Source organism: Meles meles, chromosome 6, assembly GCF_922984935.1.
Source record: "Meles meles chromosome 6, mMelMel3.1 paternal haplotype, whole genome shotgun sequence".
Classification (NCBI taxonomy): domain Eukaryota; kingdom Metazoa; phylum Chordata; class Mammalia; order Carnivora; family Mustelidae; genus Meles; species Meles meles.
In genome coordinates, this window is record NC_060071.1 from 89238185 (window position 1) to 89260407 (window position 22223).

Below are 22223 nucleotides of genomic sequence, written 5' to 3' on the forward strand. Positions count from 1 at the left end.
TCAGATTTGTTATTTCTTTTTAAATTGCAAAACTTTCTGTCTTTATAGAAACATGTCCATTTTATATATCAAATTTGTTGGCACAGAGTTGGTCATAGTATTCTCTTATGATTTCTATAAAGTCATTAGTGATATTCCTTTTTAATTCCTGAATTTAGAAATTTAATTCTTCACTCTATTACTAGTTTTCTTATCTTTTTGAATGAACTGATTTTTAGTTCTGTTGGTTTTCTCCATTTTTTAAATCTTCCTTCCATTTATTTCTGCTATAATATTTATTATTTCCTTTTATCTGCTTGCTTTGGGTTTAATTTGCTCCTTTTTCTAAGGTGGAAGCTTAGGTAATTGATAGGATATCATTCTTCCTTTACTATATTAAGTTTGTAACTATAAATAACGATAAATTTTCCTCTGAGTGCTTGGTTACCTGCATTCCCTAAGTTTTGGTATACCACATCTTCCTATGAGCCATTGGTTATTTGGGGGTGTACTCATTAACTTCCACATATTTCTGAATTTACAAAATTTCCTTGTTATTGATTTCCTCATTTAATTCCACATTAGAGAACATAATTTGAATGATTTCTACTGATAATTTCATTCTTTCTCAAAACACCTATGTTTTAACATTCCCCTTGTAAATAGTTCATGCAAACACCTACAGATATAAACATAAGCAAATTCCTCAGGGACAATGATTATTGAAAATAAATAGCACAATAGGTACCAACACCAGTTACTTCCATCTAGAACTCAAAAAAAAAACCAAAACAAAAAAGCTTCCTTTTTTTTTTCTTTTAAGCTGTGACTAAATCAATAGCTAAATCAATTCCTAAGAGAGATATCAGATTGTTCAAATTCCTCTAAACCATGTCAAAGAACCCAAAGTATAAAACTGAATTATCTTTAATTACCAACAGACAAAATGGCTCAATGTTGAGACATGGTTTTCCAAATTCTTTACTGTCTTTCAAGTCAAAAGTCTCCAGATCTCTGAATTCTCGCTAAAGATCAGAATACTCCTATCATTGCTTGATTTGAAAGACAGAATGAAGTGAGGGGACCCTAATTTTTATCAGTATGCCAAAAACAAAATATAAAATTTAGTAGAGCATCAAATGTTCCTACTTCCTTCTGTTTAACAATAAAGACTTGTCCCACCCCAATCCAAAGTAATATAGAAAAACAATTTATAAATAAATTATAAAACACTTAACTATTTCATAGTATTACCAATTCTATGGTGTCACATGCATAAAGACGTAATTCTATTTCTATCTAAAAATAACACTGGGGCGCCCGGGTGGCTCAGTGGGTTAAAGCCTTTGCCTTCGGCTCAGGTCATGATCTCAGGGTCCTGGGATTGAGCCCAGCATCAGGCTCTCTGCTCAGCAGGGAGTCTGCTTCTCCCTCTCTCTCTCTGCCTGCTGCTCTGCCTACTTGTGATCTCTATCAAATAAATAAATAAAATCTTTTAAAAATAAATAAATAAATAGAATAAAAATAAAAATAACACTTGTATCTCAAAAAATAATTAAAAATTAAGTCAGATAGGGGCGCCTGGGTGGCTCAGTGGGTTAAGTCTCTGCCTTCGGCTCGGGTCATGATCTCAGGGTCCTGGGATCAAGCCCCACTTCGGGCTCTCTGCTCAGCAGGGAGTCTGCTTCCCCCTCTCTCTCTGCCTGCCTCTCTGCCTACTTATGATCTCTCTCTGTCAAATAAATAAAAAATCTTTAAAAAAAAAATTTAAGTCAGATATATTTTGAGGTCAAAAAATGTAATTCAGTTCTTGGAAAGCTCTATAGTTGTGATATATTCCTTTGCATGTTCCAAGAATTGTTTTGAAGGGAAAAAAAACTGATGGGCAGACACTTACCTCAAAAATAAAAAGTATAGCATCCAATTCCTCCCTTTGAGACTTGTGACCTAAAACATTTTTACAGAAAAATGTTTTAAACATTATCATTTTGTCCTCACTGTTAACAATCATTTAAAAAGCTTAAAATATTTTAAGCACTAAAGTATCTTCTCAGTAATTCTTTAATAAAATATTTAAAGCATATTCTGTTCAATGTATAAACAATACTGTAGCATATCTATTTTTTTCAACAATTAAATTTAGATTCCACATATTTACATCTAAAAACAAATAATATACTGTGGAGCGGTGCCTGGGTGGCTCAGTCAGTTAACTATCTGCCTTGGGCTCAGGTCCTGATCTCAGGACTCTGGGATCGAGCTCCATCTGGGGCTTCCTGGTCAGTGGGGAGTCTGCTTCTCCCTCTCCCTCTACTCCTTCCCCCACTCATATGCCCGTGCATGCTCTCTCTCGCAAATAAATAAAATCTTTTTAAAAATAATATTAATAATACACTGGGAAGAACTTAGAATAAATTCTGAAAATGAAAATATGAGAATGACTGCTCAAACTTCACAGGCATCTAAGGGCCCAGCAAAGAAAGTGAGGAAACAGGTAAATAAATCTGACCAGGCAAGAAGCAAATCTTGCAAGCCTTCCCAAAAATAATGAAGATAGTATTACTAACCCATACTTTGAGACAGTGTCTGAAAGATGTTTCACAAAAAAAGTGAAATAACATTAAAATTTCAATGTCCAAGGGTCCATTTTCAAGTGGATATTTATGATAATTGTTTGAAACATCAACATAAGTCAGGGCCAATTATAACATCTTACCTTTCTGTTTAAGACTAGCTTCAATAGTCACAAAATTTTCAAAGAACACGTAATATATATGTGAAAAATGTTGGTCAAAAAACTGTTTAAGATCGATAGACTCTGCATTCTCTGAAAAGGAAACAAAAACAGTTTTTAGTGACTATATATATGTTAAATCATGTTCAGCAAATTATCATAATTCAAAGTCAAAGAACTACTCCTAAAATTCTATCCTATTAAAATATTTGAGATATGCACTTATTTATATTCTTGTTCTCACAACTTTAGTTTTTTAAAATTTTTAAATTTAAAAACAAGTTAAAGGGCACCTGGGTGGCTCAATTAAATAAGTGTGTGCCTTTGCTCAGGTTATGATCTCAGGGTCCTCATCCTGGGATCCAGTCCTGCACCCTTCTCCCTTTGCCCCCCCCCCCGCCCACTATGTGCTCTCTAGCTCTCTCAAATAAATAAATAAAATCTTAAAAAAAAAAAAAAGGTTAAATCAGGTTATCATAATATTTGTTTCCTAAAAAAAAAAAAAAGTCTGAGAGATTTATTCAAAATTTATTTTGAGTATTTAACCAAACCAAGGAAAGAGTCAAGTTCTAGTTTCAATTCACAGCTATGCTTCTCTCAACTTATCCCCAAGAGTTTAAAATCAGTATTTCTAGAGTAATTATATATCTTATCCAAAACACATTTACTCAGTAAATAGGTACATAACAACAGACTTTATTAATAGGCACTTAAGTATTACAAAGCTGTAACAGATAATATTGCTTTAAAGGAAATGTCAGTATAGTCCAGCACACACAAAATCAAACATATAGCTATATGCACATCAGAAAGTGTTAGGTACTGAAAGTGAAGTTACAAAGTACATTGGCAACTTAGAAACAAAAATTACTTTCAAAGCTAAAAGGGGGTGGAAGTAGGGAAAGTAGGAAAGCTTAACACAAGATTTACTATTTGAAAAGACTTTTAAGGATAGTAAGGACTTTGAACATGAAGCGGTGAAGGGCATTCTAGGCATCAGCAAAGACAACAAAATAAGGAAAGTATGAAGCATGACAGGATACAGAAAAATAATTCACTTTAGCTAGAGCCTAAAACATTTTGATAAAAATAAAATTGAAAAAACAGCCTTGAAATATGTCATAAAATGTCTTGAATGCAAAGTAAAGGATACAAATTATTATTCAAAGCAAGAAACAGACATATACCTACTATACATCTTTTTTTTTTTAAAAGATTTTATTTATTTATTTATTTGACAGAGAGAAAGATCACAAGTAGGCAGAGAGGCAGGCAGAGAGAGAGAGGAGGAAGCAGGCTCCCTGCGGAGCAGAGAGCCCGATGCGGGGCTTGATCCCAGGACCCTGAGATCATGACCTGAGCCGAAGGCAGCGGCTTAATCCACTGAGCCACCCAGGTGTCCCTACCTACTATATATCTTGTTTGAGTTATTTTCAGGGAGACTGAGAAGGTTGAAGAAAAAGGGGAAGAGGAAACTTTTACTTTTAATATATACTTCCTATTATTCAACTTTTTTTGCAAAAAGGACTTATTTCTGGGGCACCTGGGAGGCTCAGTTGCTTAAGCATCTGCCTTCAACTTAGGTCATGATCTCGGGGTCCTGGGATTGAGCCGCATGTTGGGGCTCCCTGCTCAGTGGGGAGCCTGTTTTTCCCTCTCCTCCCCCTGCTCATGCTGTCTCTCACTCTCTCTCTCACTATATAAATAAAATCTTTTAAAAAAATTAAAAAATTTAAAAAGCACACATTTCAGGCGCCTGGGTGGCTCAGTGGGTTAAAGCCTCTGCCTTCGGCTCAGGTCATGGTCTCAGGGTCCTGGGATCGAGTCCCACATCAGGTTCTCCGCTCAATGGGGAGCCTGCTTCCTCCTCTCTCTCTCTGCCTGCCTGTCTACTTGTGATCTCTGCCTGTCAAACAAATGAATAAAAAATCTTTAAAAATTAAAAACACGCATTTCTTTTATAATGAGAAATAAATTTTTAAAAGGCACTGGAAAAACAGCAAAGATTTTTGAAGCTGGGAGTGAGATGAAGAATACACTATTAATTGTTATGAAACTCAAAGGTAAGTATCAGTTAATTTCTTGAAATGTTCTAAGGCTCAATAAAAGATTTCAGAATAAAATTAAATAGTAAACAACATATAGATAGCACTTTAAACTCTTTCATGTAATATCTTACCCTGTGAATAATCATAATGATTTTTTAGTGACATCTTGTATATGGAATTTTCCAAGACTGTTTCCCTTTTGCTCTGCCCTCCCAAAGGAAGGGATGGATGCCCTCTCCTCTCTATTCCCTTGGATTCTCTACATTTCTATCTTATGGAAATAACTACATTTTACGTGGTTTTTTTGGTCTTCTTTCCAGGACTAGTCTATAGCTTTTTTAGAATATAAACTGTTCTACCTTAGTATTCCCCAAACCTAACACAGTGCTCAGCACATATGTACTCAAATATGTTTTTTATTGATAAAACAGGTTATTTTAACTTTATTAGATTCATTTATTAGCTTGAAAATTTTTATACTAGAAAAGACTACATAAGCTCCTGACAGGCAAAACATTGCTTCATCTAGACTGTAATTAGAACACCAAAATTTCACTCCTATCAGTAACACTACCTGTGTGACTTTTCACAGAAATAGAAAAACATAATGGCTAACATAAACTGAATGTTTCCTATATGTTAGTCACTCTGTATGTCTAACATATAGGATGTGATTTACTGAAATTAATTTCTATAATTCTCACAATGACACTATGAAATAAGTACTATTATTATCCCTATTTTATAGATGAGGAAACAGGCACAAAGTAATTCAGCTAGTAAAAAACAGAGACGGGGATTTAAACCATACAGCCTGGATCTACTACTGTCCATGCACTTAAAATATATGTTATTCAGCCTCCAGTGTAACAGGAATAGAACACTAGTAATTTATTATCTGCCACAGGAAGATATGAAGCCATCAAATACTAGTTAAACATATTTTATAGACTTTCAAAATAAAAACATACACAACTGAGAAAAACAGGAAAAGTATTCTATTTTTCCCCAGACAGCAGGTTAGAGTAACAAAGACTATGAAATTAGAATAAATAGGCTACTATAATTAGCTCTACATTTCCTGAAGTTAATGTTTCAAACATAACTAATGTTCCAGAGGTAAGAAGAAAATAAGAGAACAATAACAAAGCAAAACAAAAAAATCAAAACAAAACAAAAGCAAACATGAATCAACTCAAGATTTTATAACCTAATTTAGGAGCCAAGACAGTCTCTTCATTTCCTTCTCACAGAGCATGTTAGGAAAGCCTGGTAACTACATACTTGCTAAAAAGATACTGAATTAAAATTAGACTTATTTCCTTTTGACTCCCTCTATTTATAATGAACTAGTCAGCAAACAGAAACTCTTTTACTAAATATTTTTGACCATCAGTTCCCTAAATTTACATAGTGGGGGAAAGCAGGGTAGGAAATAAAACAAAACAAAAAAAAAAGAAGGGAGGAAGGAGAGGTGAAAAATACAAATGGATAAATTATAAATAATACACAATTAAACTGGATAAATTATAAATAATACACAATCAGGCTCCAAAAGAGGGGGAGGGGCTGCATGGGAAACAGAAAATAAGTTGAGAAATGAGAGGGAGAAGAAAAAAGGACAAAGGGAGGAAACTGAGAAGTAAGCTGGAACACAGAACTGAAGCTATTACTCAAAAATAACACAGAGAATAACAAGATGAAAAAGATAAGGATAAGACTACCTAAGAAGTGCCAGGAAGAAAATGTACAGTATTCAAAAAAATAATATCTAAGAACTATCTAAAATAGCTTCAGACTAAAAATGGCATATTGAGTCCCAAGCAGGATAAATACAAATCTACACATGGACACATCTTAACACCAAAAAGAAAATGGAGATATTAAAACAACAAAAATTACCTATATAAGAATATCAAAACTAATAGAAGACTTCTCATCAGCCCAACAGAAGCAGGGACACAATGCAACTTTATATTGAAAGAACTAATAACAAATAACAGTCAATCTAAAGTTCTATACTCAGCTAAAGTACTGTTCAATAACACAAACATGAAAATGAAGAAAAGGCATTTTCTAACATCCTTAGAGGTTAACACTTGAAAAACCTCACTCAAATGCAAAGAAATATGAGATTTCTGAAAGAAGAGAAATAAACTCACATAGAAATGAGAAAAGCAAAACTGAGCAAGAAACTGGAAAATGCATGGGTAAATCTAAATGAATACTGAATGGTAAAAACAAACAAACAATTAACACAAAAGTTACCAACCAGGAGGAAGTAAAATAATAGACAATAATGTCAAAGATGAAACAGAAATGCTAAAAAGAGTATTTTAAGATCTTTGTTGAAAGGATGATAGAAATACTGATGAATTCTGACTTTAATATTAGTATGCTATTGAAATTTATTGAGTTACCACTAAAAAGAGTGGTTATTACTAAAAGAGTAATAACAGAATGCAAAACTCTTTTTTTTTTTTTTAAAGATTTTATTTGACAGAGACAGAGAGATCACAAGCTGGCAGAGAGGCAGACAGAGAAAGAAGAGGAAACAGGCTCCCCACGGAGCAGAGAGCCCGATGCGGGACCATCCCAGGACCCCGAGACCACGACCCAAGCTGAAGGCAGAGGTTTAACCTACTGAGCCACCCAGGTGCCCCAGAAAGCAAAATTCTTAACCACTGGAAGAAGAAAATATAGAAAAGCTTATGCTAACAGAAATGCGTAAAGAAAACCACCCCAATAAAGATGAATGAGGTGATAAAAATAAAAATAAATACACAATATTTACAAAAAAAGTTAATCAATACGTGCTTCAGTTAAGAGATAGTTGTAATCACACTGCATTTTAAGACACCCACAAATACTAAGGTATTTACTAAGAACAAAAATTTTAACCCAAAATGATTAAAGGAATGAAATACAATATATCACTTAGTATGCTTTTTTTTTTTTTAAGATTTTATTTTATTTATTTGACAGAGAGAGAGATCACAAGTAGGCAGAGAGGCAGGCAGAGAGAGAGGAGGAAGCAGGCTCCCTGTGGAGCAGAGAGCCCGTCGCGGGGCTTGATCTCAGGACCCTGAGATCATGACCTAAGCCGAAGGCAGCGGCTTAATCCACTGAGCCACCCAGGTGCCCCTTACAATATATCACTTAGATACTAACTGAATATCAATGCTGATTCCTTTATAAAAGCCTAAATAAATACTAAGGCAAGAATTACTACAATTAAAGAGAGTCTATGTATTTTGATAGAAGGCTGTATTTACCATGAAGTTTAATTCCAAATTTGAATGAAAAGTTTCAAAATATAAAAAGCAAAGACCAGGAAATTTCTTTTTTTTTTTTTTTTTTTTAAATGAGGGCCTAGAAAGTAGGCACTCCTCCTTTATTTTTTTTTTTAAACATTTTATTTATTTATTTGACAGAGAGAGAGATCACAAGTAGGCAGAGAGGCAGGAGGAAGCAGGCTCCCTGCGGAGCAGAGAGCCCGATGCGGGGCTCGATCCCAGGACCCTGAGATCATGACCTGAGCCCAAGGCAGCGGCTCAATCCACTGAGCCACCCAGGCGCCCCAAGACCGGGAAATTTCTAAGGAAAAACAAACCAACTAGTTGCGTGGTAGATTTTATACATCTGTTTCCTACTTAACAGAGGCAAGATTAGTAAGTCCACAAAAGATTTGAACAACACAATTAGTATTTAACTAATAAAACTCTACTAAATAAAACTCTAAATCCAACACAGAATAACTTTTTTTTCTTTTTTTTTTTTTTTAAAGATTTTTATTTATTTATTTGACAGGTAGAGATCACAAGTAGGCAGAGAGGTAGGCAGAGAGAGAGGAAGGGAAGCAGGCTCCCTGCTAAGCAGAGAGCCGGATGCAGGGCTCGATCCCAGGACCCTGAGATCACGACCTGAGCCGAAGGCAGAGGCTTTAACTCACTGAGCCACCCAGGCACCCCGAGAATAAATCTTTTCATGCAAAAGTGGAATATTTAGGATATTAACAAAACTAAGTAAGGATACAAACAGAAAGAGTACCAAGAGTCACAGATCTCAAACTACACTCTCTGTCCGAAAGGAAATAAATTAAGCATTAATAAGGAAAGCTAACCCTCATACAAAAGGAGTGTGATAGAAGGGAATAAAGATAAAAGTCCCAGGTACTCAAATAGGCCAAAAGGAATGCCTATTCCCACAAAGAAGATGAGAAAAACTCATATTTCACAGAGCAATACCCTACACTGAACACTACTTAAAACCACCGCATATATCAGAAAAGCAAGATACATAAGATCAAACTGCTTCCAATAAGTGAATCCCAGAACAGGAAAAGACCTCAAGAAAATTCATAGATACACAAAATATCCAGGACCCAAGAAGGTAAAATTCACCATGTTTTATATATAATTGATGATTACCAGACATGCAAAGCAAGAAAACCTAATTCATAATGAAGACAGTAATCATTAAATCAGATTTAAACTACATTTTAACACACGTGCAAGAATGCGCAGAAAAAGGCATTAAAATAGTTGCTCCGGGGCGCCTGGGTGGCTCAGTGGGGTAAAGCTTCTGCCTTCGGCTCAGGTCATGATCCCAGGGTCCTGGGATCAAGCCCCGCATCCGGCTCTCTGCTCCGCAGGGAGCCTGCTTCCTCCTCTCTCTCTGCCTGCCTCTCTGCCTAGTTGTGATTTCTCTCTGTCAAATAAATAAAATATTTAAAAAAAAATAGTTGCTCCAACTGTATTCCATATATCCAAGAAGTTGAGAATGGAAAACACAAACATCCAAATCAAACTTATATTGGTAAAAACTACAATGTATATGGTGTAAACTGAACTAGTTGGAATCAAGCCATAGCAATAAACTACCCAAAAGAAACAGCCTAAAAAGGATAATCCCACGTATTCCATGGAGCACTGGGTGTGGTGCATAAACAATGAACCTTGGAACATTGAAAAAAAAATTAAATTTAAAAAAAAGAAAATGAAAAATGATAATCCAAAAAATTGAAAAGCACATTAATGAACAGCTTCAAGTGGCCTAATAATACAAGTAATTGAAAACTCCAAGAAGGAGAGGCAGAAAAATATTTGGAGAATTAATGGCTGAAAATCTTCAAGCTTGATGCAAATCATAAACCCACATATGCGTGAAGCTGAAAAAACTCCAAAAACAAGAAATATCAAGAAAAATTCACCAAGGCACACAATGATTAAATTGCTCAAGATGGTGAGAAAAAGAAAATCTTGAAAGCAGCTAGAAAAAAGAAATATATGTTGCACAGTAACTAACATAAAGATGACATCAGATTTTTCATCAGAAACAATGAGAATAAAAATAATATGTATCTTTAAAGCACTGAAAAAAAATACTGTCCAGCTGAATTCCACGCCCAGTAAAAATCTTTCAAAAACAAAAGCAAAATAAGGACATTTTCAGACATACAAAAGCTGAAAGACTTCATCACCAACAGACCTAAATACTAGTAGAAATGATATAGTCTTTCAAGCAGAAGGAAATATTATCAGACAGAAATATGGATCTGAAAAAACTAACAGAGTAAACACCTAAGATTTTTTTTTATTATTCCAAACTTTTTCAAAGATAACTATTTAAACAAAAATAATAACAATGCACTGTGGAGTTTGTAACATAGGTAAAAAGCAAAATCCCCCAAAATAAATCTCTCTCTCTCTCTCTCTCTCTCTATATATATATAGGTTGGAAAGGGAAAAACGAAAGACAACTATTGTAACATTCTTATATAAGTTGTATACTCATACTTGAAGGCAGACTTTAATATGTTAAAGATATACACTATGAACACTAAAACAACTACTAACACAAAACAGAAAAGGTACCGGCAATGACTAAAAAAGGAGATAATATAAAATCACAAAAAATACTTGATGGATCCAAATGAAGACAGAAAAGGAGAAACAATGATCAATAGGGATAAATAACAAAGAATAAATAACAGATTCTAATCTAGTATATCAATAATCACACTAAATAAAAATGATTCCCCCAAAATGTCAAAGACTGCCAGACTGGATAAAAAAGCAAAACCCAACTAGACACTGCCCGTAAGAAATAAAAATGGTACAATTAAAATAGATGCAGTTTACTATATATCAGTCATGCCACAATAAACCTATCTTAAAAATTAGCCATACAGATTCAAGACAATTTCCATTCATTTTCATTCCATTACGTTTTCTGAAGTGAAGGGACAGAGAGAAATGGACTCCAAAAATGGAGTAATATTCTAGGAAATGCCATGATCCACAGAATATTTTCTTAATACGTAAACCTATGACCATCTGTGTCCATGGAAGCCTGCTGCACATATGAATGTATTCCTCAGAAGAAAAAAATTTAAGAATCTCTGAAAACACTCAGAATACATTTATGAAGGAATTTAAGGCAATATGAACAAAACCCCCAAGTAACTATTTTTCAATGTTATCACAAATACAGTCTAGTCACCCAACACTAATCATAAGAAGTAATTTCAACTAGAAATACTGACTTCTAGAAAATAATCATTAAAACTGATTTTTCATTTTTAGGGGCACCTGGGTGGCTCAGTGGGTTAAAGCCTCTGCCTTCGGCTCAGGTCATGATCCCAAGATCCTGGGATCGAGCCCCGCATCGGGCTCTCTGCTCAGCAGGAAGCCTGCTTCCTCCTCTCTCTCTGCCTGCCTCTCTGCCTAGTTGTGATTTCTCTCTGTCAAATAAATAAAATATTAAAAAAAAACTGATTTTCATTTTTATATAACAAACCAATATTGAAGTAAATAAAAATGGCAAGCTCGGGGCGCCTGGGTGGCTCAGTGGGTTAAGCCGCTGCCTTCGGCTCAGGTCATGATCTCAGGATCCTGGGATCGAGTCCCGCATCGGGCTCTCTGCTCAGCGGAGAGCCTGCTTCCCTTCCTCTCTCTCTGCCTGCCTCTCTTGTGATTTCTCTCTGTCAAATAAATAAAATCTTTAAAAAAAAAAAAATGGCAAGCTCATTTTTGTATTTAACAACGTAGCAGGCAGGCAAGTTAACTTCCCTACTGATAACTGTCCTGAGTGATTTAACTCATCAAAATAAATCTAGGGACCTTTCCCCTATTCAAATGTTTAAGATGTTTGCTTTATGTTATTAATATTCCTTTTGCTGTAAAAAGTAGATACAAATAACAAAACGTCCTGCTAGAAACCATACTAAAAATCTACTGAAATATCAAAGAAAGCAAAGTAGTTTTAAGATATGTAGCTTATCTCCTTATCAACTGATGTTTCAAAATAACTGCAGAAAAGCTTCTGACATGTGATTATGGTTACAACTGATAACAAGATAATAACTTCTGGAACTAAAAAGGAAAAGAGAAAACACTAAAGGAAGCATTAGTAAGTGACCATGATCTCAAAGTAATTATGTTTAAATCTCATTCAACTCTATAAAGTAAAACACAATAAAAATTATTCTCCTGCCTTCAAGGATTCCAAAATGAGCATAGAGAAAATGAGACATAGTGAAGAGAATCTAATTTAGACAAAGATACAATGCTTCACTTAAGAGCAAAATCAATTCTGTTTTATCAAACATTATACTATTACTAAGCGTGAGTATAAGACAAAAGCAATTACAATCACTTATGCTTACTTAACATTTTATATTTGCGTAGATAACACTTTTACAGTTACATATACATGGCCTTACTTGTTCTCCAAATTATGTTTTTGAAACAAATATATTATCTTTTTTTTAAGATTTTTTTTATTTTTTAGAGAAAGCGTGAGCATATGCATGTGTGGGGAGAGGAGTGGGGAGCAGAGGAAAAGCAGACTCTGCTGAGCAGGGAGCCTAATGCTGCTGAGCTGGATCCCAGGAATCTGAGATCATAACCTGAACCAAAGGCAGACGTTTAATCAACTGAGTCACCCAGGCACCCCCAAAGACCTAAGTTTAAATATTAGGTCAATCCCTTTTCTTCTCTCTTTTCTGTATTATCTCCTTTTTTTTTTTCCATTTTATTTATTTTTTCAGTGTAACAGTATTCATTGTTTTTGCACAACACCCAGTGCTCCATGCAAAACGTGCCCTCCCTATTACCCACCAATTATCTCCTTTTTGTAAAGAAACTAAACCTGAGAGAAGTTAGGTAACTTGCCCAGGTCATCCTAAACTACCAGATGGCTCCAAATCAGCTCTCAATCAACATTAGAATAGCCACACTTCAGGCAGTAGGCCACAGCATAAAATAACCTCCTTACCATTTTAAATCAAACTCATTCTGAAAGAACGGTGTTTTTAAAGAATTACTTGAAAGCTACACAGAGCCTGAAGTGGATTATTTGAAGATTCAGAACAAGTAAGCAGTGAAACATACCAAGAGTTCAGAGGATTTAGTCCACTTGTATGCATACTGTCCCAAAGTATCTCTCTTTATCTTGGCTAATTATACCCTCCTTCACTTCACCACAATAATTAAAATTTTACTTATTAAATTCATTTGTGAATTTAATGGAATGGAATGGAAACCATTCCAACACATAGTGTAAGAAGTTAAACACCCTTCGTGTGTTAGTGTGAATTGGTACAAGTTGCTTTCCTCACAACAGAGAGCAATGAAAGAAAAGAATTCTGATATGGCTGTGAAGACGTGGAGGAAAGATAGTATTTATTGGACATCCACTGTTTTCTAAAGAGTGAACCATATACTTTCCTTTCAGTTTTCTTAATTCCCCCAGAAACTTCAAATGATAGGTCCCTATTAACTTCATTCTACCTCTTCACTTAGTTTATTAAAAAATAAAAACTACACTAAAAAGATTCAAGGAAACCAGGATGAAACCAAGTTGGTCTAAGCGTCAGGTAAAAATTCTGTCTTACTCTATGCCACTTACCAAGACAGGTAAATGGCTGTAATATTAAAGTTTAGAACTAAACAGGACATTGTGTGCTAAAGGGAAAGTATAAGTAAAAATATTGGGAGAATATTAGCAACAGTGACCAACTGAAACTTCGATGTGATCAGAAAAGGGAGTGAACACTCCCTTTTCTTTTTTCCTCTACATTTTTCTATCTCCATTATCAACTTTTCTTCCACTGTATCCTCCCTTTAAATGTTGGGGTCTATCAAAAATATGTCCTCTTCCACCTTCATTAAATATTGCAAAATGAACTCTATCTATATGCAAATACCTCTTGAATCCATGGGTTCTGTTTCATGCCCTCTCCTGAGGACTACCTATACAATTACAATTTCACAAGTATCTCAAATTCATCTTGCCAACCAAGTAAATCCACCTCCCCTCATCTTCTCTAGTGTCTGTATTCCCTTCCTAGGTTGGTAGTATCACCTATCTCTTAAGGCTGACATTTCAGATTCATTCCCCCGTCTTTTTAACTCTCTCCACCCATCCCACCCCCCAACCCTCAACAAATCATTCATTTTTCTTGCTAAGTTTACTTCTGCAATGCATTTCTTTCTCTCTATCCCCTATCCCCCAACCATTTAGTTTTATACCTCACGGTCTCTTGCCTAAATTTTATTAGCAGCCTCCTATCTTCTATTAACTTATCCAACTATAAACTAATAATGCAGCAGCAGAAAGAAAAATTAAGAAAACAATCCCATTTACATTGCACCAAGAATAAGATACCTTGGAATAAATTTAACCAAAGAGATGAAAGTACTCTGAAAGCTATGAAACACTGAGGAAATTAAAGATGACCAAAAGAAATGGAAAGACATTCATGCTCATGGATTAGAAGAACAAATATTGTTAAAATGTCTACACTACTTAAAGCATCTATAGATTAAATGCATTTCCTATCAGAATACCAACATGATTGTTCACAGAATGAGAACAATCCTAAAATTTGTATGGAGGGTGCCTGGATGGCTCAGTGGGTTAAAGCCTCTGCCTTCGGCTCAGATCATGATCCCAGGGTCCTGGGATCGAGCCCCACATCTGGCTCTCTGCCCTGCAGGGAGCCTGCTTCCTCCTCTTTCTCTGCCTGCCTCTCTGCTTACTTGTGATCTCTGTCAAATAAAAAAATAAAATCTTTAAAAAAAAAAAATTTGTATGGAAACACCCACACACACACACATACACACACACCTTGAATGGCCAAAGCAGTCTTGAAAAAGAAAAACAAAACTGGTGGTATCACAATTCCAGACTTCGAGTTACATTACAAAGCTGTTGTGATTAAAACAATATGGTACTAGCAAAAAAAAAAAAAAAAAAAAGACATAGAGATCAATGGCACAGAATAGAAAGCCCAAAAATAAACCTACAGTAATATGGTAAATTAATCATCAACAAAAAGAAAAGAATATGCAATAGGAAAAAGGCTCTTCAACAAATGGTGTTGGGAAAACTGAACAGCTACATGCGAAAGAATGAAACTGGACCACTTTCTTACTCCACACACAAAAGTAAACTCAAAATGGATTATGGAAAAAGAATGAATACTGTTACGCTGAAAAAATAAATAAAATGGGAAAAAATGGATTACGGACCATTTTTATGGAAAAATCCTTAAAGAGAGCACAGAGAGTAATTTCTCTGACACTGGTCGCAGCAACATCTTTCTGGATGTGTCTCCTAAAGCAAAGGAAATGAATGCAAAAATAAACTATTGGGACTACATGAAAATAAAAATCTTCTGCACATTAAAGGAAACAACCCACAAAACCAAAAGACAAACTACCGAAAGGGAGAAGATATTTGCAAATGACTTTTTCAATAAATGGTTAGTGTACAAAATATATAAAGAACTTATACAACTCAACACCAATAAAACCACAAATAACCCAAATGAGAAATGGACAGAAGACATGAACAGATATTTCTCAAAAGACAAAGAGACAGCCCTCAGACACAGGAAAAGATGCTCAACATCACTCATCATCAGGAAAATGCAAATCAAAACCATCATGAATATCAATTCACACCTACCTGAATGACTAAAATCAAAAACTTAAGAAACAACAAGTGTTGGCAAAGATGTGGAGAAAAAGGAACCCTTGTACACTATTGGTGGGAATGCAAACTGATGCAGCAACTGTGGAAGACCATACGGAGGTTCCTTAAAAAATTAAAAAATGGGGGACACCTGGGTGGCTCAGTTGTTAAGCATCTGCCTTCAGCTAAGGTAGTGATCCCCAGGGCCTGGGATCGAGCCCCACATCGGGCTCATCAGAAGCCTGCTTCTCTCTCTCTCCCACTCCCCCTGCTTGTGTTCCCTCTCTCACTGTGTCTCTATCAAATAAATAACTAAAATCTTTAAAAAAAAAATTTTTTTTATAAACATATAATAAAAAAATTTTTTTTTTTTAATGGAACTACCCTATAATCCAGGAATCACATTACTGGATATTTATTCAAAAAACGCAAAAACACTAATTAAAAGGGATACATGCACCCCTATGTCTATGGCAGCATTATTTATAATAGCCAAACTATGGAAGAAGCCTAAGTGTCCATCAACAGATGAGTGAATAAAGAAGATGTAGTGTGTATGTATAATATAGCCATAAAAAAAGAATGAAATCTTGCCATTTCCAACAACATGGATGGATCTATAGAGTATAATGTTAAGTCAAATAAACCAGTCAGAAAAAGACAAATACAGTATGATTTCTTTCATATATAGAATTTTAGAAACAAATGAATAAAGGAAAAAAAGAAACAAACTGAAAAACATCTGGACTGTCAAAATAAAACATCAGCAAAGTCAAAGATAGGTTAGTTGATCATCTAATCTGAGGAATGAAATGAAAAAATAATGGAAAAAAAACGAAAAGAGCTTCAGAGACTTGTGGTTCATCATCAACCATATCAATACATGTATGATAGAAGACCAAGAGAAGAGGAAAAAAAAAAGAATTATTTCAAGAAGTAACAGCTGAAAACTTCCTGAACTTGATTAAAAACATTTACATGCACATTCAAGAAACTCAATAAATTCCAAGTGGAATAAACTCAAAGAGATCCACATCTAGATACTTCGTAACAAAATGGTCAAAAGACAAAGAGGGGCACCTGGGTGGCTTGGCGGGGTAAAGCCTCTGCCTTCCGCTCAGGTCATGATCCGAGGGTCCTGGGATCGAGCCCCACATCAGGCTCTCTGCTCAGTGGGGAGCCTGCTTCCTCCTCTCTCTCTGCCTGCCTCTCTGCCTACTTGTGATCTCTGTCAAATAAATAAAATCTTAAAAAAAAAAAAAAGACAAAGACAAAGAATCTTGCAAAGCACCAAGAGAGAGCCAACGCTTCACTTAACAAGGAGCCTCAACAAGAAAAAGATCTGATTTCTCATTAGAAAACATGGTGGTCAGAATGCACTGAGATGACACTGTCAAAGAGCACAAAGAAAAAGGCTGGCAATCAAAGTATCTGTATCCAGCAAAACTTAAAATTGAGGAGAAATTAAGACATCCCTAGATACACAAAAACTTGAGGATTCACTGCTAGCAGACCTGCCCTGTAAAAAACACTAAAGGGAGTCCATCAGGCTGAAATGAAAGGATTCTAGACTAACTCAAATCTATGGGGGGAAAAATACCTTGACATGTAAATGAAAACACAACATTTATGGCACTCAGCTAAAGCAGTGCTAGGAGAAAAATTTACAGTTTAAAATGCCCAAATGAAAGTAAAGATCTCAAAATCAATAACCTAATGTTCTACCTTAAGAAACTAGAAAACAAAACATAAAAACACACTAGTACTAAAGAATGCAGAGAAGAAAGAAACAATAAAGAGTGAGGTATTTGAAATAGAGAAGGAAAAAAAATACAAAACATCAACGAAAACACAACTGAAAAACCTTTAGTCATACTGTCCAAGAAGGAATAAGATTAAAATTACTAATCTGGACTGGAAAAAAGGACATTACTAACAACCTTACAGAAATTTAAAAAATCATAAGGGAATACTATGAACAACTGTACACTAGCAAATTACATAACCTATATGAGATGGACAAATTCCTAGATGGACATAAAATACGAAAACTCACTCAAAAGGAGAAAATATGGTAGATCTATAAGACTGATTTAGTAATAAGGAAAACTGACCTGAAAGAAAAGCCCAGAACCAAATGGCTTCATATTAACATTTCAAAAAAAGAGAGAAAACTTTAAAACGCACTCTATGAGGTCAATAACACCCTCATTCCAAAACCAAAACATTACAAGAATACACAAATATCCCTTATTGATATAGATACAGAAATCCTCAACAAAATACTGTATAACTGAATATGGCAATATATAAAAAGTACTATACACTATGACCAAGTGGGATTTATCCCAGAATGCAAGATCAGTTCAACATAGAAAAATCAATCATGGCAATACACCATATTAATATACCGGTAAAAACCCAAATAATTGTCTCAATAGACATAGAAAGGTGCTTGACAAAATCCAACAACCTTTCATGATAAAAACACTCAAAAAGTTAGGAATAGAAAGTAATTTCCTCAATCTGATAAAGGGCATCTATGAAAAACCCAAAGCTAACTTCATACTGACTGGTACAAGACTGAAAGCTTTACCTCTAAAAATAAACAAAACAAGGATGTCCCCTTTTGCTGTTGTTACTCAACACTGTACTGGAAGGAGTAGCTGAAGAAATTAGGTATAAAAAATAAATAAAAGTCATGTAAATTGTTAAAAAAAAAAGGAAGAAGAAGAAGAAGCATTACATCTCTATTCACAAATGACATGATTTTGTATATAAAAAATCCTAAGGAATCCACACAGACAAAAATCTGTAGGGGCCAAAAAAAAAAAGTTCATCCAGGTTTCAGAATACAAAATGAATATACAAAATCAACTGTGTTTCTATCTATTAGCAAAGAATAATCCACAAGTGAAAATAAGAAAACAATTCCATTTACAATAGCATGAAAAGAGTAATATTTGGGAATGAAAGAAATAAAAATTTATATACTAAAAACTACGAAATATCACTGAGACAAAAGAATTAAACTGAAAGATATTCTTTGTCACAGACAAGAAGCAGTAACATTGTTAAGATAAAAATACTCTCTCAAATATATCTAAAGAGGCAATGAAATCTCTGTCAAAATCCTAAGTGGCTTTTTGCAGAAATTAACAAACAGATTCTAAAATTCATAGGAAAATACCAAGAACCCAGACTAATCAAAACAATCTTGAAAAAGAACAACAAACTTCCAGTTGTAAATTAAATCATGGGAATGTAATGTGTAGCATGTACAGCTAATAATACTGTATTGTATATTTTAAAGTTGCTGAAAAAGCAGATGTTAAAAGTTCTCACCAGAAGAAAAAAAAGTATTTGTAATCATGCATACAGTGATGGGTGTTAACTGGACTTGTGATGATCATTTCACCACAAATACAAATACTGAATCATACTGCTATGCACCTAAAACTAATATAATGTTATGTGTCCATTATACCTCAATTTAAAAAAAAAAAGAAAGAAAAGAATAAAAAGAGCAAAGATGTAGAATGGATGCTTTCAAATTTCTAAACTTACTATAAAGTTACAGTAATCAAGACAGTGTGATATTAGGATAACAGACACAGAGATGAATGGAACTGAACTCAGTGTCCAGAAATAAACTCTCACATTATGGCAAATGATTTTCAACATGAGTATTAAGACAACTCACTTTGGGAAAAAATACGCTTTTCAACAAATGGGGCTAGGACAACTGAATATCCATGTGCAAAAGAATGAGATGGAATCACTATCTCATAATACCATATACAAAAATTTACACAGAATGGACCAAAAGTATAAATGTAGAATTAAAATTATCTAACTCTTAGAAGAAAACATGATCTTGAGCTAGTCAACTGTTTTGTACTTAAGAAACTGAAAGCACAAGCAACAAAGGAAAAAATAAATTGGACTTCATCAAAACTCACAACTTTCTTGCTTCAAAGAATATTATAAAGGAAAAAAAAAAGAAAGACGACAATCTACAGATAGGAGAAAATATTTGCAAATAAAACATTTCACAGGTGCCTAGTATCCACATACAATTTTCAGAACTCAACTATAAAATGAAATTTAATTAAATTAAAAAGGTAAAGGATTTTGGGACACCTGGGTGGCTCAGTGGATTAAGCATCTGCCTTTAGCTCAGGTCATGATCTCAGGGTCCTGAGATGGATCCCTATGTAGAGCCCTGTGTCAACTTCCTGCCCAGCAGGGGAGTCTACTTCTCCCTTGCCCTCTGCCCCTCCCCCCACAGGTGCACGTGTGCTCTCTCACTCATTCTAATCAATAAAATCTTCTAAAAAGGGGGGGGGGGGATTTGAACACACATTTCTCCAAACAATATACACAAATGGCCAATAAACACATGAAAAGATGTTCAACAGCCATCATGGAAATGTAAATCAAAACCACCATAAATGCCTTAAACTTATGAGTAAGGAAAATTATGATTCAAGGTGATGACCAAATTCTCATTGCGAATATGAGACAAATTTTTGAGTGGGTCAACTTATTCCCTAAGGCAACTTGCCTACTTTGTGAGATGCCTGGGAGCTGCCATCTGCCTGTCACCTTTTAAAGCTCAAAGAGCAGACTGGTATGAAGGTAGTAAGTGATATCCATACAACTGAATATTATTCAGCCATAAAAAGGAATGAAGTAGGATTAAATGCTAAAACCTTGAAAACTTTATGCTAAGTAAAAAAGCAAACACAAAGACCATATATTTTTATGATTCCATTTATATGAAACATCTAGAATAGACAAATTCACAGAGATGGAAAGTGAATTAATGGTCAGGGGCAGAGAGTAAGGGGAAATGCTAAAGGATACTAAAGGATGCAGATTTCTGTTTCTATTTTACCAATCTGTTCCTTTTAGATAGTCTAATATTCAACCCCCTGACATCCCAATTTGTGAGCTCTGTCCAACCTTAACTGGCTAACTGAATCTGAGAGCTAGAACCTCTAGGCTAGTCTGGAAAAGAATTAATCTGAAAAAGAAGAGAAACCAGACTGGGGAAAAAAGAACTTTTTTTCTAAGTGTAGAAACTACAAACTATTACATCACCAACTACTCATGTTTACTGCAAACAAATGCATTACCTTGGGGCACCTGGGTGGCTCAGAGAGTTAAGCCTCTGCCTTCGGCTCAGGTCATGGTCTCAGGGTCCTGGGATCGAGCCCTGCCATCGAGCCCTGCCATCCGGCTCTCTGCTCGGTGGGAAGCCTGCTTCCCCCTCTCTCTCTGCCTGCCTCTCTGCCTACTTGTGATCTCTCTCTGTGTCAAATAAATAAAATAAGTCTTTTTAAAAATTTTTTTAAAATGTATTATCTTCACTTTTACAGGGTCAAACACTAGCTAGCTATTAATATACCACTATTATTATAAAATAATCCTTTTTTTGAGTGGTCAGACAATGGAAGAATAATTGAAATACATTGCTACTACTATTGTGGATCCAGACCTCTAAAATAGAAAATAATTTCTCAATTCAACCTCCTACACTCAAAGGCATTCTTTTGGATACCGAAAATAAACATATACACATTTGGAAAATGTATTACAATGAATAAGGACAAATTCCTACAATCTTTCTTTTTTAGACTATTTCATATCTTTTCACTGTACCATTAACTCCTTTACTCCTTTGTAGTTGCCTAAAATCTAGCAAAGCACTATATATTTATTCAAATGGTTGCTCAGACCCAACATTTTTAAGAGCTATAAAGAGATAAACTCATCAAACAGATGCGTATTTTCCTTGAAGACATTTTACAACAAACGGCATGTTTATAAGCAGCAGTTAATTGTAAAGAGTAACTTGCCTCTAGAAGATTCTAAAGACAACTGATGGAAAAGGAAAGGTGATTGGGAATCTCGAACCTAGTGTTCTAAAAGGATTCAGACAATGACAACAAATTTTTGGTAACACAAATGTACCTTTTCCTAGCTATTTTACATCAGTTTTGGGTGAAAAGGGAAAGAATAATGTTGTTAGGTGACATAATTTAAGGATTTCCTTGTGTTTATTTGACATAAAATACCAACAATGAATTTTATTTCCTTTCATTCTTATTTTCCCAAAATGTAACTTTTATTTTTTTTATTTATTTTTTTTAATATTTTATTTATTTGACAGAGAGAAACCACAACTAGGCAGAGAGGCAGGCAGAGAGAGAGGAGGAAGCAGGCTCCCCGCGGGGCAGAGAGCCGGACGCAGGGCTCGATCCCAGGACACTGGGATCATGACCCGAGCCAAAGAGGCCTCAACCCGCTGAGCCACCCAGGCGTCCCCAAAATGTAACTTTTAAATAATTTTCTAATTTATCCCTTTTTAGTAGGTTAAAGACTAAGAATAAAGTACAGAATCTAAACCATCATCAAGATCACCTGGCCATTAGCAACAACATGGATAGAACTAGAGACAAACCAACCGAGAA

General features: G+C 35.0%; 1 protein-coding gene and 1 non-coding gene across 14 annotated transcripts in view; one reads left to right on the plus strand and one right to left on the minus strand.

Annotated features, from left to right (window-relative positions):
- The window catches only part of RALGAPA1 (Ral GTPase activating protein catalytic subunit alpha 1), a 265994-nt gene that overhangs the window by 224528 nt on the left and 19243 nt on the right, over positions 1 to 22223 (minus strand). For all 13 annotated transcript variants that reach the window (XM_046007925.1, XM_046007924.1, XM_046007923.1 and 10 more), the window contains exons 2-3: positions 2696 to 2806; positions 1877 to 1926 (exon numbers count right to left, since the gene is read on the minus strand). In XM_046007925.1, coding sequence (XP_045863881.1) covers positions 1877 to 1926; positions 2696 to 2806 — 161 coding nt within the window. The remainder of the gene's footprint in view (positions 1 to 1876; positions 1927 to 2695; positions 2807 to 22223) is intronic.
- Positions 20199 to 20348, plus strand: LOC123945244. The gene has a single exon (XR_006819133.1). It is a non-coding gene; the product is annotated as a U12 minor spliceosomal RNA (small nuclear RNA).